Source organism: Lolium rigidum, chromosome 7 (genome assembly GCF_022539505.1).
Source record: "Lolium rigidum isolate FL_2022 chromosome 7, APGP_CSIRO_Lrig_0.1, whole genome shotgun sequence".
NCBI lineage: Eukaryota > Viridiplantae > Streptophyta > Magnoliopsida > Poales > Poaceae > Lolium > Lolium rigidum.
In genome coordinates, this window is record NC_061514.1 from 184,000,725 (window position 1) to 184,018,133 (window position 17,409).

Consider the following 17,409-nt stretch of genomic DNA (forward strand, 5'->3'; position numbering starts at 1 on the left):
CACTTGGTAGAACTTGCTCCTACTTATGAAATTGCTGCTGCTGCTTTAGTTCGCATGTTGGAAACTAAATTTGTTAATCTCAATCCTATAATCCAACATATGTTTCTTACACTCGGTGATATGGAAGAGGGGGAAAAGAAAGATTTTGTTTTAGAAACCCTTCTTAGAGAATTTGGTGGTCTAGCAAGAGAGGCTAGAAAGGTCTTTGCTAAATTTAATATGCTTGGTTCTCATACCAATTTTGTTGGTCTCCTTGAAAAAATGGACATGGATAGAATAAGGTACACTAATAATATTAATGATGGTGGGGAGATCAAAGCACCAATACCATGTAAACTCCTAGCTATGAATGATGCACTAGAAAATAACTATGCTTGGCTTGTTCTTGAAAATTTGTTCGATGAGAGTAGCAAGCCCAAGACTAATGAAAAGGGAGACGCTGAAACTTATGTATCCAATATACTATGCTTGGTTGAGAAAACTCCAAACCCCGCTGTAGATGCACCACCCTTTGATAATACTTGATATACACTTTCTGCGCCTAGCTGAAAGGCGTTAAAGAAAAGCGCTTATGGGAGACAACCCATGTTTTTACTACAGTATTTTTGTTTTATATTTGAGTCTTGGAAGTTGTTTACTACTGTAGCAACCTCTCCTTATCTTATTTTTATGTTTTGTTGTGCCAAGTAAAGTCTTTGATAGTAAAGTGAATACTAGATTTGGATTACTCGCGTAGAAACAGATTTCTTTGCTGTCACGAATCTTGGTCTAATTCTCTGTAGGTAACTCAGAAAATTAAGCCAATTTACGTGAGTGATCCTCAGATATGTACGCAACTTTCATTCAATTTGGGCATTTTCATTTGAGCAAGTCTGGTGGCTCAATTAAATCCATCTTTACGGACTGTTCTGTTTTGACAGATTCTGCCTTTTATTTCGCATTGCCTCTTTTGCTATGTTGGATGAATTTCTTTGATCCATTAATGTCCAGTAGCTTTATGCAATGTCCAGAAGTGTTAAGAATGATTGTGTCACCTCTGAACATGTTAATTTTTATTTTCCACTAACCCTCTAATGAGTTGTTTCGAGTTTGGTGTGGAGGAAGTTTTCAAGGATCAAGAGAGGAGTATGATGCAATATGATCAAGGAGAGTGAAAGCTCTAAGCTTGGGGATGCCCCGGTGGTTCACCCCTGCATATTCTAAGAAGACTCAAGCGTCTAAGCTTGGGGATGCCCAAGGCATCCCCTTCTTCATCGACAACATTATCAGGTTCCTCCCCTGAAACTATATTTTTATTCCGTCACATCTTATGTGCTTTGCTTGGAGCGTCGGTTTGTTTTTGTTTTTGTTTTTGTTTGAATAAAATGGATCCTAGCATTCACTGTATGGGAGAGAGACACGCTCCTCTGTAGCATATGGACAAGTATGTCCTTAGGCTTTACTCATAGTATTCATGGCGAAGTTTCTTCTTCGTTAAATTGTTATATGGTTGGAATTGGAAAATGCTACATGTAGTAATTCTAAAATGTCTTGGATAATTTGATACTTGGCAATTGTTGTGCTCATGTTTAAGCTCTTGCATCATATACTTTGCACCCATTAATGAAGAAACACTTAGAGCTTGCTAATTTGGTTTGCATATTTGGTTTCTCTAGAGTCTAGACAATATCTAGTATTGAGTTTTGAACAACAAGGAAGACGGTGTAGAGTCTTATAATGTTTACAATATGTCTTTTATGTGAGTTTTGCTGCACCGTTCATCCTTGTGTTTGTTTCAAATAACCTTGCTAGCCTAAACCTTGTATCGAGAGGGAATACTTCTCATGCATCCAAAATCCTTGAGCCAACCACTATGCCATTTGTGTCCACCATACCTACCTACTACATGGTATTTTCCGCCATTCCAAAGTAAATTGCTTGAGTGCTACCTTTAAAATTCCATCATTCACCTTTACAATATATAGCTCACGGGACAAATAGCTTAAAAACTATTGTGGTATTGAATATGTACTTATGCACTTTATCTCTTATTAAGTTGCTTGTTGTGCGATAACCATGTTTCTGGGGATGCCATCAACTGTTCTTTGTTGAATATCATGTGAGTTGCTATGCATGTCCGTCTTGTCTGAAGTAAGAGAGATCTACCACCTTAATGGTTGGAGCATACATATTGTTAGAGAAGAACATTGGGCCGCTAACTAAAGCCATGATTCATGGTGGAAGTTTCAGTTTTGGACATATATCCTCAATCTCATATGAGAATAATAATTGTTGCCACATGCTTATGCATTAAAGAGGAGTCCATTATCTCGTTGTCCATGTTGTCCCGGTATGGATGTCTAAGTTGAGAATAATCAAAAGCGAGAAATCCAAAATGCGAGCTTTCTCCTTAGACCTTTGTACATGCGGCATGGAGGTACCCCATTGTGACACTTGGTTAAAACACGTGTATTGCGATGATCCGGTAGTCCAAGCTAATTAGGACAAGGTGCGGGCACTATTAGTATACTATGCATGAGGCTTGCAACTTGTAAGATATAATTTACATAACTCATATGCTTTATTACTACCGTTGACAAAATTGTTTCATGTTTTCAAAATAAAAGCTCTAGCACAAATATAGCAATCGATGCTTTCTTCGTTGAAGGACCATTCTTTTTACTTTTATGTTGAGTCAGTTCACCTATCTCTCTCCACCTCAAGAAGCAAACACTTGTGTGAACTGTGCATTGATTCCTACATACTTGCATATTGCACTTGTTATATTACTCTATGTTGACAATTATCCATGAGATATACATGTTACAAGTTGAAAGCAACCGCTGAAACTTAATCTTCCTTTGTGTTGCTTCAATACATTTACTTTGATTTATTGCTTTATGAGTTAACTCTTATGCAAGACTTATTGATGCTTGTCTTGAAGTACTATTCATGAAAAGTCTTTGCTTTATGATTCACTTGTTTACTCATGTCATTACCAATGTTTTGATCGCTGCATTCATTACATATGTTTACAAATAGTATGATCAAGGTTATGATGGCATGTCACTTCAGAAATTATCTTTGTTATCGTTTTACCTGCTCGGGACGAGCAGAACTAAGCTTGGGGATGCTAATACGTCTCCGACGTATCGATAATTTCTTATGTTCCATGCCACATTATTGATGATATCGACATGTTTTATGCACACTTTATGTCATATTCGTGCATTTTCTGTAACTAACATATTAACAAGATGCCGAAGAGCCGATTCTTTGTTCTACGTCTGTTTTTGGTTTCAGAAATCCTAGTAACGAAATATTCTCGGAATTGGACGAAATCAACGCCCAGGGTCCTATTTTGCCACGAAGCTTCCAGAAGACCGAAGAGGAGTCGAAGTGGGGCCACGAGGCGCCGCCACACTAGGGCGGCGCGGCCCAGGCCCTGGCCGCGCCGACCTATGGTGTGGGGCCCTCGTGTGGCCCCCCGCGTTGCCCTTCCGCCTACTTAAAGCCTCCGTCGCGAAACCCCCAGTACCGAGAGCCACGATACGGAAAACCTTACTGAGACGCCGCCGCCGCCAATCCCATCTCGGGGGATTCGGAGATCTCCTCCGGCACCTCGCCGGAGAGGGGATTCATCTCCCGGAGGACTCTTCACCGCCATGGTCGCCTCCGGAGTGATGAGTGAGTAGTTCACCCCTGGACTATGGGTCCATAGCAGTAGCTAGATGGTTGTCTTCTCCTCATTGTTCTTCATTGTTGGATCTTGTGAGCTGCCTAACATGATCAAGATCATCTATCTGTAATGCTATATGTTGTGTTTGTCGGGATCCGATGGATAGAGAATACTATGTTATGTTAATTATCAAGTTATTACCTATGTGTTGTTTATGATCTTGCATGCTCTCCGTTATTAGTAGAGGTTCTGGCCAAGTTTTTGCTCTTAACTCCAAGAGGGAGTATTTATGCTCGATAGTGGGTTCATGCCTCCATTGATATCTCGGGACGATGTGATGAGAAAGTTCTAAGGTTGTGGATGTCGCTGTTTCCACTAGGGATAAAACATTGATGCTATGTCTAAGGATGTAGTTGTTGATTACATTACGCACCATACTTAATGCAATTGTCCATTGTTTTGCAACTTAATACCGGAAGGGGTTCGGATGATAACTCGAAGGTGGACTTTTTAGGCATAGATGCATGCTGGATGGCGGTCTATGTACTTTGTCGTAATGCCCAATTAAATCTCACTATACTTATCATGACATGTATGTGCATTGTTATGCCCTCTCTATTTGTCAATTGCCCGACCGTAATTTGTTCACCCAACATGCTTTTATCTTATGGGAGAGACACCTCTAGTGAACTGTGGACCCCGGTCCATTCTTTTATACTGAAATACAAATCTGCTGCAATACTTGTTTTACTGTTTTCTTGCAAACAATCATCTTCCACACAATACGATTAATCCTTTGTTACAGCAAGCCGGTGAGATTGACAACCTCACTGTTTCGTTGGGGCAAAGTACTTTGGTTGTGTTGTGCAGGTTCCACGTTGGCGCCGGAATCTCTGGTGTTGCGCCGCACTACATCCCGCCGCCATCAACCTTCAACGTGCTTCTTGACTCCTACTGGTTCGATTAAACCTTGGTTTCTTACGAGGAAACTTGCCGCTGTGCGCATCACACCTTCCTCTTGGGGTTCCCAACGGACGTGTCAGCTACACGCATCAAGCAAATTTCTGGCGCCGTTGCCGGGGATCTGAAGAAAAAAGTTACTCCACAAAGATTTCTAACTCCCACGCCAACTCCGCGCCAGCATCTGGTCATAGTTTATGGAGCCGCACAGGATGGGGATAAAGAAGATATTTTGATTGAGCTTGGGAATATTTGGAGTGACCAATCCATTCCCCTCCTGATTAGCGGGGATTTTAATTTGCTGATATTTTGTTTTGAGTAGAACAAAGTTATGAGAGGTACCAAATGGTCTGATCTTTTCAATTCAATCATATATAAATATGCACTGAGGGATATCCACTTATTTGGATGGTAGTATACTTGGTCAAACAATCAAAAGACCCCACTTCGGAGAAAATGGACAGAAATTTTTGATGAGCAATTCCCGGGATGACCTTTTTCCTATCACCACAGCGCACAAGCTTGCTAGAGAAATATCTAATCATAATCCACTTATTCTTGTCACTATGGAAACAAAAGAAAAGAAGAACATGTAATTCAAATTTTAGAAAAGATGGCTTCTTCAGTAGACTAAATAAAATCTAGCACCAACCTGTTTTTGCTTGCAGTAGTTTGGAGAAAATGCAGAAAAAATTAAAGAATATCAAGAATGCTCTTAAAGGATGTGGAGCTAATTTGAGGGGGAATGATATCAAAAGAAAAAATTATCTTGAGTTAGAGGAGCTGGAGAAATGGAAGAGATTGCTACTTTGTCTGCAGAAAAAATTAGGAGGAAAAAATCAAATTCAACAGGAGCTGCTCAAAATTCTGGAGAATGAGGAAATTTTTTGGCAACAAAGATCAAGACTAAAGCGGCTTTTGCAAGGTGACAGTAATACTGCCTTTTTCCATAGATCCTCCAATGGCTGTAAGAGGAAAAGAACTATTTTCTCTCTGAAACTGGGGATAGTGTCATTTAGGGTGATGGCAATTTGTTATCTAATGCCACTGGTTTTTTATAAATGATGTTTGGGCCTGCCATTGATGCTGGTGTGAGGTTAAATAATGATGTCTGGGTGATGAAGATAAGCTTAATGAATCTAATATAAACACCATGGACAAAAGATTCACATGAGGGGAAGTTAGAGATGCAATTGATCAGATGGAGAATAATAAAGTTGCAGGTCCCGATGGAATACCTATAGAATTTTATGAGGAATGCTGGGACATTATTAAGAATGATTTGATGCTTGTTTTTGATGATTTTTTGAACATAAGATTGATCTAGACAAAATATACTATGGTATTATAACTTTGATCCAAAAAGTGATGAGGCTGACACAATTCGGAAATAGAGATCGACCCATTTGTCTTCTTCAAGTGTTAATGAAAATTTTCACCAAAGGTCTTACTGTGAGAGCTGAGCCTGTCATGAGCAAGCTCTTGCTTCCTAATCAAACTATATTTATTAAAAGGAGTTATATATCTAATTGATTTATGTTGTTTCAAGAGGTTTTTAGAGAAAGAAAAGTCATGAAACAACAGGGGTTGTTTTGAAAAATCATTTTGAGAAAGCCTATGACAAAGTTAATTGGGAATTTTTGTTTAATTGCTGCAAACAAAAGTGATTCAGTGATAACTGGTTGGACTGGATCAGGAAAGTGGTATTACAAGGGTCTCTGAGTGTGAAAGTAAATGATATGATTGGCCCCTATTTTGCTAGCTGTAAAGGTGTGAGACAGGAAGATCCTTTTGCTCCCTTTCTTTTCAATATGGCTGCTAATAGTTTGGCTAAAAATATTTGCTTAGCACAACAGAATGGGATCATTACATGATTAGCTAGCAAGTTAATTGATAAAGGTGTTGCTATGTTACAATATGCTGATGACACTATTTTGTTGATTCAAGATGATACGGAACAAGCAAGGAATCTGAAACTCTTTCTATATATATCTTTGAGTCTATGTATGGTTTGAAGATTAACTTTGAAAAAAGTAAAAGCATATTGATCATGGAGGATGATCTTAAAGTAGAATGCTTTGGTTAGTTGTTCAATTGTCAGAAAGGGGTGTGGCCCATCTGATATCTTGGCACAACTGTGAGTGCCAGAAGGACTTATGTGGCTGACATGGGCTTCCTTGGTGAAAAAACCAGGAAAAAAAGGAGTGGCTGGATTGGTAACTCAATGTCTATAGGGGGGGTGATTAAGATTGATGCATGTTTATCCAGTACTGCAGTCTACCAGATGTCCTTAAGATTGTTACACAAAACCAATATTTAAGAAATGAGTAAGCCAGTAAGATCTTTCTTCTGGGCTAGAAGTGTAGATAGGAGAAAATATCACTTTATCAATTGAAATGGATTTGCAAACCAATAAAAAGGGTGGCCTAGGTTTAAACCATTTGTACAAACTCAATATTAGTTTGCTGCGTAAATGGTGGTGGAAATTGGGTAGTGGATCTGGACTATTGCAGGAGTTTATGCGAAGAAAAAATTTGAGAGGTGTTGGTGTCTTTTATTCCAAAAGCAGGCCTAGTGATTCGCCCCTTTGGAAAGATATGGTGCTGTTAAAAAACCTTTATTTATGTGGGAGAAGGATGGAGGTTGTGGTAATGGTGCAATGACCATCTGATGTGTCTCTTGGTGTGGGCAATGTCCTTTGAAGGATAAATTCCCAAATATTTATAATGTCTGTATTGAGCAAAATATCACGGTGGCTGATGCAACATTCTTGGGCTGGAGATTTACAATTAGGAGATGGCTGACGCCTGATTTAGCTGAACAAATGAATGGGTTGTTACAGTTGCTGATTCAAATCACTCTCAATGATGAACAAGATAAGCCCTTCTGGAAATGGACAAAAAGTGGCAAATTTAGTGTCAAGTCACGGTACAACCACCTTTGTAGTAATGGTATAGATAGGTCCTTCAAGCACCTTTGGAAGAGCAGAAATTTCACCCAAAAGCAAGATTTAGCTATGGCTCCTATGGCACAACTCAATTGCAAGAAAAGATAACCTGGTAAAACGTAATTGGCCAGGAAACCCTCGCTATCAGTTTTGTAACGAACATGAGTCAATCAGTCATTTGTTCTTCGAATGTGCAGCCACCAAGTTTGTTTGGAGTTCTATTGGGAAAGCCATTGGAGCCTCCTCGCAACCTGGATGTTTTGCCCAATTCTTTTAGTGGTTTCCTCCATTTGCCCCAATCAGTCAAAACACGCGGATTGCGGGGTTAGCTGTGATTTGCTGAGTAATCTGGAAGTTTTGGAATAAATCTTGCTTTGAGGGTAAGTTGGTTAGATCACCGAGACAATCTCTTAAGGCTAGTGATCTAGGTGGAAGTGGATCCTCTCGAGTTATCCTTCTTCATCTCATTTTATTGGGTGATCGGTTTACGGGGCTGGTAACATTGTAAGGGAGGACGTGGAAGAAGATGATGTTGATACTGTTTGATTTCGATCTTGTTTTGATCTGTGTTGTAGGTTTGAGATCTCCTTTGCCACCTAGCTATGGTCCTGTAAGAACTCCTATTATGTGATGTTTAACCCAGAACGCTAGTAGTAGGCGGTGTTTTTTGTTTTTTGTTAGTTGTTGCACCTGTAAAAAAGGATGACTTTGCCCCAGTTGTTTGTATTTCATTATGTCAAAGGTAATGAAATTCGATCCCATGTTGGATTGCCTGGAAAAAAAATGTATCCTATATCTTGTGTGCTAGTGGCATATAGTTGTACATGATGACAGGATAAATAATTTCAGGAGACTGCCAAGGCATATTATAGTTGTGTACCGTGTCCACTTCATAAAAAAATGTTTGGTACACAACTTAATTCAGTCTAATATTTAAAATTTTGACTATCCGTATTATTTCTAGATTAAAAACTTACAAATTCTGTGCATATGTTTGAGCAGAATAATTTTCCGAGCATACAATATAAAAACTAGCGGTCAAAGTGATGTATTGCAGACTACCGGTGTCCAAAACATCGCATATTCTTCCTAAAAATAGTGGTTATGTCCAATACATCACCTATTTATGAACTACAGGGAGCGATACAATCTTGTCTTTCTGGGGTTAGATCGACCCTTTTATAATATTTTCTTACTGATAAACCATCTTATTATATGTCCATGTTCCTCTTGAACAACACTTTCATTGAGAAGTTATACAAGCATATGAGGAGTTTCCTTTGGCAAAAGGAAACAATATAAAAAGAAGACACCATTTAGTTAAGAGGATAAATAATTTGTAGATCAAAATGCAAAGGTGGTTTGGGTGTGAAAGATCTTCAGAAACAAAATTTGAGCTTATTGGTGAAATAGTGCGGGAAACTATAGGCTTAGGATGAGTTGTGGCAAAGAATTGTGAAAGCTAAATATATTACTAATAAATCAGTGGCTACGCTCAAATTTAATGATTCCCGTGCGTGGAAAGCTCTGATGAAAGCTAAAGATATATATTTTATGAGTAGGAAAATATTCCTTAACGGTGGGTGATCTGATGAGATTATGAAAAGGTGTGTGGCTAGAAGAAAACCTCTTTGTGATACCCATTCTCTTTTATTTGACATTTGTCAAGAGCAGGATATTACATTTCCGAAAGCTGCGGGAAACAATTTTAGCATGCCTTTTCAGAGAAGGATGTTACCTTAGATGTTGGAACATTGGAACTATATAAAGGAAAAAAGCGTTGTCCATTAATATGTCCGCTGAGTGAGATAAAATCCTTTGGCCTCTTAATAGAACAATTCCTTCTCTACAAAATCTTTGTATGAATTTCTCGGAATTGATATTCCTGGTCCTAGTAATAAAATGTTTGCGGAAAGCAAAACTTCTTCTGAATTTTTTTAATTTTCATGTGGCAAATGACTCAAAATGAAACATGCAAAAAAAACCCGGCAAATCCTGCATGTTCTTTATGTGATCAAGTTGAAACATGTAATCATTTGCTCTTGGCATGTGTTACTGCTAGGATTTGGGGAATTATTGGGTGCATCTTTTACAATCTAGGCTATCTGGCACCTCCATAGTCAATAAAACACATTACAAAATTGAAAAATACATTAAAAATACATTTGTCAAACCATAAAATACGAATTCAAATACCAAGTCAAGAAACAGAACCATACAACAAATTCACGTACAAATATTGGGCCGGCTGTATTTATTAGTTTCTTGAGCTACTAGTCATATAGTGATATAAAAGTTTTATTGGTAAGAAAGAAATGCTTATAGCTAGGATTTGTTCGTGATACGGTGGATCCAAGCCGATCCACCTAGGTTGATACCCGATCTTTCACAGCGAGAACCTGGGGTAGTAAATCCTCCCAACAACGCGATGAACGCAGCCTGGAGAAGAGGGAACGAATCCAGCAAGCAACGGATCGATGAACGATACGCCTCAAACCTGAGCTAGACAATCCTTGATGAACACAAGAACCTTCGCAACGGATAATATAGATAAACGGCAGCACCGTACCCCCGGAGGGATGATGCACGTGAACACACGCAACTAGGTATAACCTAACTCTTAGACTAAACTTGAACTTCTCTAAACCCTAGCCGCCCACCTCCTTATATGAGGGGGAGGTGGCCGGCCAGCCTTGCTAGGTTGGGGCGCCCCACTATGGGCCTAACCTGGTTTGGTTTGGACAGGTCCAAAACCAAACAGAACACTAATTTAACCCTAATTGGCCCACCACATGACCTGGCTACATTATTTTCTAACATAGAATGAATGGTACAACCTTAGACTTAGTTATTACATGGCGTAGGTCGTCCTAGCGTGTCACTCCTGAATCCTCGATGACGTATCGCCTAGCTTGGTGGAGTCCTGAAATTGGCCTCCACATAGGCCTCCATGCCCATATCAGTTCGCTCTAATTCCCAAGGGATTCAATCCAGCTAGGGTTTGGGTGTTTTCTACTTTGTCACACAATACCCCTAATTTTTCCTCAATATCTCCATCAATCCTTGTTCTGTTAACCCCTAGTGTGTTGCACTTAACACATCAGTTCGAACACGAAAAATTTATGTTTCACAATGTCATCATTTGAACTGAATGCTAGTGCATTGGCGAAGGGTAATAACCAAGAGGTTCGATTTTGGAAGGCAGTTTACCTTTCTAACTAAAACAATACTAATGGTAATGAGGAAACAAGTAGTTAAATTGATGGTATTTTATGAAATAAAAAAATTAGATGGATACATTAATGTTAATTCTCCCAATATTTCTTTATTAGTATCATATCCCCGTAACCAGACTAAATCTCATAAACATGACACAATAGAAAAATTAATTCGCATTTTCTTGAGAGGTTTACACAAGTCACCTACTTAACATATGTCATACATTAAGTATTCATATTTATAGCGATTAATCGTTATAAAACTAACCGCATGAAACAATCTCCGTTGTCCAATATCTGCACATTCTAACAAGTATGTATTGTCTAAGGTTAGACAGTAAGTCAATACATGAAGTTTGGTTTCATGTACTCCCTCCGTCCCATGAAGGTTTCCGGGATTTTTCAAAATTTGAATGTATCTCAGATAACCTACGGAGGGAGTATATCTATGTGTTTGAACTATATCAGAAAACACGAAAGAAAGTCCAGATATAGATACATATATTTCATGCTAAATTTGGGTGCTGACCACATATTAGATTTTGCAATATAAACTTCAATTCACCCTACCATTTTAGTACAATATACAGATGTAATATCATGTATAAACCAATCTTCTAGCTCAATATACATACCAACGGACCAGTGGCGGACCTAGAAATTTTTGCAAGGTTGGGCAGACCTTCTTAAAAAACATTTATTTTTGAGAAAATTAATATAGAAATTTTATAACACAAGAAGTGGCGTCACAAGCCTGCCCCCCCCCCCCCCCAAGAAGTGGCAAGAGGGGGGATAGCCCATGCAACCAACATTGTTGCGATATGTACATTCATTTCCTCTCCTGATTTAACATCTCTTAACCAACCATAATGGCCATAGTCCAAGACAGCAATCACTTGGCTAAATTATGGACCTTAACGTTGGACTCAAGACCTACAGGAATAGAAGTCATCCGCTGGAAATCCTCCATACCATTACCCCTTATGTGAACTCCATGCCTTGTTTCCAGAATCGAGTTGTGCAACCTAAAGACAGGCTTAAGGTACTATTACCACTCGACTTGCCCAAACATCCTTGCCCAATAGCCTATGCACATGGCATTGCTTTCAGGGTCGTCCGATCAATTACACCATCGTTATATTTTTCACGTTGAAGCAATGTGGTAACGCCCACCTCATCACGATAAACACCAGAACTATCCTAGGTAGATAGAGACCACAACATTTCAAAGAGAACAGGCATACTCATCCTTTTGGGCAAGCATCTGGGTTTCCTATTGATAATTTTGTTCATACCAGCCCGCAAGACCAGCTGTATGAGAGAAATCCTAGCTGCCACTCATTGCGGGAGCGAAGGAAGCGGCAGAGACCACCTAAGCCATTTTGAACCAGCCCAACAAGGGCGCTAATTAGATAGCAATATCAGTCTGCAAAAATGTATGGGGTTCTATTACAAAGCAATGGTCTTCTTTAATTATTTCATACCTAAAATTCCACTCCACTAGTTGTTGCTGTCATGATGTAGTGCCAAAGAGAAATTAGCAGAAATCATACCCCAAGATTAATTTCCAGGGACTTGTGCCCATCATTATCAAATATTTGAAGGTTTGAGCAATGTCAATTCAGATATAAGTTTATACACACTTTCTGCTAAAGAGTCACTCGAATATCTTGATTACCAAACAGCAAATGTAGCACTCAGTGATTACAATAATAAGTCATTAGGGAGCAAATGTACCTTAAGAACTTGTGGACTGTTCCGATACTCATTGTACTCATAGCATCAGCCAATGCTTGGAAGGACCCAAGCCAGTGGTGACCCAAGCCCTGGGTAGTCGACAACACGTTCATGCCAAGATCCATCAACCAAAGAATACTTTCCCCACTGCCCATATAAGCAAGTGAAGTACATGCAGTCCCTTCTAACTGCGGGATGATCTGGACCAAGCCAACCTGCAAACTGATGTCTATTAAAGAACAAGCTACATCCACCAAGGTTAGTAGTCCTTGCCCACTTCCTCTCCTCGGATTGCCAACAGAAAACATGGTAAACCGGTCGAGAGCACTGCACAGGGACAACGAGCAACAGCTCACCGCGGCACTCTGCGAGCCAGGACCGCGTACTCTTCTGAACTGTCCGTGCACTCGATTTGTCTCCCAAAAACGACAATTCCATCGAATTGATGTGGAGCTCGACGATGGCGAGGCGGTAATTTGGATAGATCAGCGCATAGAGGGTGTCTTTCACGAACATCAAGTTGTAAATCCTGTAGTCTTCATCGCAAAACGCGGCTCGCCACTTAGCATCCCCAATGCGGCAGTAGTAGAGGACGTGGCTCCGTAGCTCGAAGGTGATGACGAGGTCGCCGGAAAAGATGACTCCTTGGAAGTCATTTGGGTGGGCTCGCCTGTGAGGAGATGGCAGATGCGTAGGTCTCGGTGCCTGCCGTGGGCGTTGCGGTCTTCGATGGCGACGCGCCAGCCAAAGGAGTAGAAGCGGGTGAGGGAGGGGTCGCGGTCATCTAGCCGCGTGCAGGGGAGGCGGAAGCGGAGGAGGCGGCGGAGAGGGGCGTGGAAGAGCGCTTCCGATACGGAGGCCTTGTGGGTGACAAGGAGTAACGGGCACTGGGAGGCGAGGTTGGCCGGTGACGTCGGGAGGAGAGCCCGGTAGGTACGGCAGGCGGCGCGGAGGGCGAAGAAGCCATGGAGGGTCGTCAGGTAGCTCGCGATCAACGGGATCAGCTCGGGTGGGAAGTATGGCGACGACGAGGCTGTTTCTGCAGCGTTCGTGGACGAAGAGGAAGACACTACCCCACGATCCCACGATTCGCGGCATTTTGGTTCCGGCGTTTTAGCCAACTGCCGCAAATAATTGTTTTGCACGGCAGTTTATAACTAGTGCCGCTAATGGTCCAGTAATTGGGCTGCCCTAACTAGCTCGCGCGCCAGGGAGGAAATGAGCGATCGGTTTTCAATAAAATTTTCTTTCCATTTTTGGCAAATTTTGGACTGTAGTGGAGGCTATTGAGGGAAAGTTTTGCATGCATGTAGAAACAGACGAATTTGATGACGTAAGCGAGAATCTTTCCGAATTTTAAAATTTAAAACGTTTTATCTCACAAACGACAACTCCGATTTAAGATCTCTGTTTTCACCTATGAGTCGGTCTCGTCGAGATCTTCAAAACTAGCACCCATGTTAATATGTTTCGACGACTTTTTTTTCGGGTTAAAAGTTATCAACCCTTTCTATTTGAATAATCAACCCCCCGTAATTGAGTGATCAACGGTAAATGTATAAAATTATCAACCTGGTGCGGTGCAGGCTATTGAGGAAAAGTTCTGCATGCATGCACAAAATAGACGAATTTGCTTATGTCAGCGGAATCTTTTCCAAATTCGAAAATTCAAAATGTTTTAACTTTCAAACGACAACTCCAAATTAAGATCCGCTTTCACCAATAAATTCGTCTCAACGAGATCTTCAAAACTAGCACCCATGTTAATATTTTTCGACAAACTTTTTTTCTGGCTAAAAGTTATCAACCCTTTCTATATGAATAATCAATCCCTCCGTATTTGAGTGATCAATGGTAAATGTATAAAATTATTAACCTGGTACAGGCTATTGAGAAAAAGTTCTGCATGCATGCACAAAATAGACAAATTTGCTGATGTCAGCGAAATCTTTTCCAAATTTGAAAATTCAAAATGTTTTAACTTTCAAACGACAACTCCAAATTAAGATCCGCTTTCACCAATAAATCCGTCTCGGCGAGGTCTTCAAAACTAGCACCCATGTTGATATGTTTCGACAAACTTTTTTTCTGGCTAAAAGTTATCAACCCTTTTTATTTGAATAATCAATCCCTCCGTATTTGAGTGATCAACGGTAAATGTATAAAATTATCAACCTGGTACAGGCTATTGAGAAAAAGTTCTGCATGCACAAAATAGACAAATTTGCTGATGTCAGCGGAATATTTTCCAAATTTGAAAATTTAAAATGTTTTAACTTTCAAACGACAACTCCAACTTAAGATCCGATTTCACCAATAAATTCATCTCGACGAGATCTTCAAAACTAGCACTCATGTTGATATGTTTCAAGAAACTTTTTTTCGGGCTAAAAGTTATCAATCCTCTCTGTTTGAATAATCAACCCATCCATAGTTGAGTGATCAACGGTAAATGTATAAAATTATCAACCTGGTGCAGGGTATTGAGGGAAAGTTCTGCATGCATACACAAATAGACGAATCTGCTGATGTCAGTGGAATCTTTTCCAAATTTAAAAATTCAAAACGTTTTAAATTTAAAACAACAACTCCAAATTAAGATTCGATTTCACCAATAAATCCATCTCGATGAGATCTTCAAAACTAGCACCCATGTTGATATGTTTCGAGAAATTTTTTTTTTCGGGCTAAAAGTTATCAAGCCTCTTTGTTTTGAATAATCAACCCTTCCGTATTTGAGTGATCAACGGTAAATGTATAAAATTATCAACCCCAAAGTTAATTTTATTTTAAACATTTTAGCGAATATTTTTAGTTTAGAAGCTATCAACCCGGTGTCCTGTTATTTATCAACAGTAAATATAAATAACTACCAACTCTAAAAATCTAACTTTATTTTGAATATTTTGGCGACTCTTTTTAGTTTACAAGTTATCAACCCGGTGCTCCGTTATTTATCAATGGTAATTATAAAAAACTACCAACCCTAAAAAGTATTTCATTTAGAATATTTTAGCGAATTTTTTTTATTTTACAAGCTATCAACCTGGTGCCTCGTTATTTATCAACTGTAAAATATAAAATAAATAATAACCCTAAAAAAGTATTTCATTTAGAATATTTTAGCGACTCTCTTTTAGTTTACAAGCTATCAACCCGGTGACCCGCTATTTATCAATGGTAAATATAAATAAATGCCAACCCTAAAAATTTAATTTAATTTAAAATATGTAGCGACTCTTTTTTTGTTTACAAGTTATCAACCCGGTGCCCCGTTATTTATCAACGGTATATATAAATACCTAGCAACCCTAAAAAGTAATTTTCATTTAGAATTTTTTAGCAACTTTTGTTAGCTTACAACTTAAAATAGTACTTAATTTGAGTAGCAAGTGGTAGTTCATTTGAGTTGCAAGTGGATCTTCCCCACCCGTTATTTTCCCCCTTAAAAACCACTGGCCCGAAAAGGGGAATTATAAAAATTAATCCAGAAAAACATGAATTACCGTACGAAATAACAACATAAAGGGAATTGCAAAAAAAGAGAATTGTCAAAAGGGAATTGCAAATAAAGAGAATTGAAAGTATGCGTCGTGCTGAAAAAAAGAGCGAGATGCTCTGTGCATGCATGCAGCAACTTGTGAGAGCTAGCCTCGTGCAAAAAAGTTGGCTCATTAAATGCAAACCCATGAGATACTTTATTTATGCATGCAGTGTGAACGCTCTTGACTGTATGCAACTTGCAAGTGGGAACGTGAGCTATTAGTGTGAACACAAAGCTACATGTGAACGTAATTAAACACTACAAGACAAAAAGGGAATTGATTTCGCGCATGGCGCGAACGCTGCCGCGCCAAGGAAAGTGATCGCTCCAGCGATCGATTGCCAGTGAGGGGATTCGCCAGTAATTACCGGCGATTTGGCACAGGCCACTAAAGTTTGATGGTCAGCGGCAGTTTATAATTGGTGCCGATAATGGTGCGCTGGCGATCTGGAGAAGTGCCGCTAAAGTTTGATGCGAAAATGTCGGTGAAGGCTGATGCGCACCCGACTGTTTTGCACATAAGCCCATTCAGATTATATAATTAATCCGCAATCCATGTAAAAAAATCCGCCGTTCCAGATCTCTGGCAAGCACAACCACCCATTCCATTCGGCGGGCCGACGGGGAACCCTAGCTCTCCTGGCGGCGGTGGCCTAGACCGGGACGCCTCGTCCATCCTCCACCTCGCGCACACGCACCAACCTAGCACGATACGGGCGATCTCATCGGCGGCGGGAGGCATGCTGCGGGCGCGTCTGCGCGCGGCGGCGCACGTCTGCGGCGGGCACGGCGACGGCGCGGGGCGGTGGACGACGCCGGGGCACGAGGTGCGGCCCAAGGGGTACCCGATGAACCGCACGCCGCCGCCGCCGGGGGAGTCGCGCAAGTGGGAGGACTGGGAGCTGCCCTGCTACCTCACCGTCGTCATCCTCGGCGTCGGGCTCAACGCCAAGCCCGATCTCACCATCGAGACCTGGGCACACCAGAGGGCGCTTGAGCGCCTCCAGCAGCAGGAGCTCGCCGTGTCCGCCGACGCCCTCGCCGAGTGATCCGCGTGCACCACAGGTCTGGGAAGGAAGGCGGCGTGCCCGCCCGCCCACCACCACCGCGGGTCCTCAGCTGACAGCATCATGATCGCCGCCCCCATCCTCTGCGCCACCTCTCCGTCGTCTTCCGGCCGCGTGTGGTTGGGGCGGCCACGGGTGGAAACCGGGAGAAGGGAGCCCCCTCGTCGCGGTCCTCCGCCACCTCGCGGATCGGCCCCTTCACAGCTTCGGCCATGGTGGCAGCAATACCTTGGCCCCTCGGGAGAAACTGCTCGATGGGGCCCTCTCGATGGACGCTG

At 41.0% G+C, this 17,409-nt stretch overlaps 1 protein-coding gene and 1 pseudogene across 1 annotated transcript; one reads left to right on the forward strand and one right to left on the reverse strand.

Annotated features, from left to right (window-relative positions):
* Nucleotides 1-12,565: 12,565 nt before the first annotated feature.
* On the reverse strand, nucleotides 12,566-14,432 carry LOC124672363 (annotated as a pseudogene).
* Nucleotides 14,433-16,208: 1,776 nt separating this feature from the next.
* Nucleotides 16,209-17,113, forward strand: LOC124672364. Its single transcript, XM_047208602.1, has 2 exons — nucleotides 16,209-16,251; nucleotides 16,644-17,113. Exons 1-2 carry the CDS (start codon nucleotides 16,209-16,211, stop codon nucleotides 17,111-17,113), a joined length of 513 nt encoding a protein of 170 aa, XP_047064558.1.
* Nucleotides 17,114-17,409: the final 296 nt, after the last annotated feature.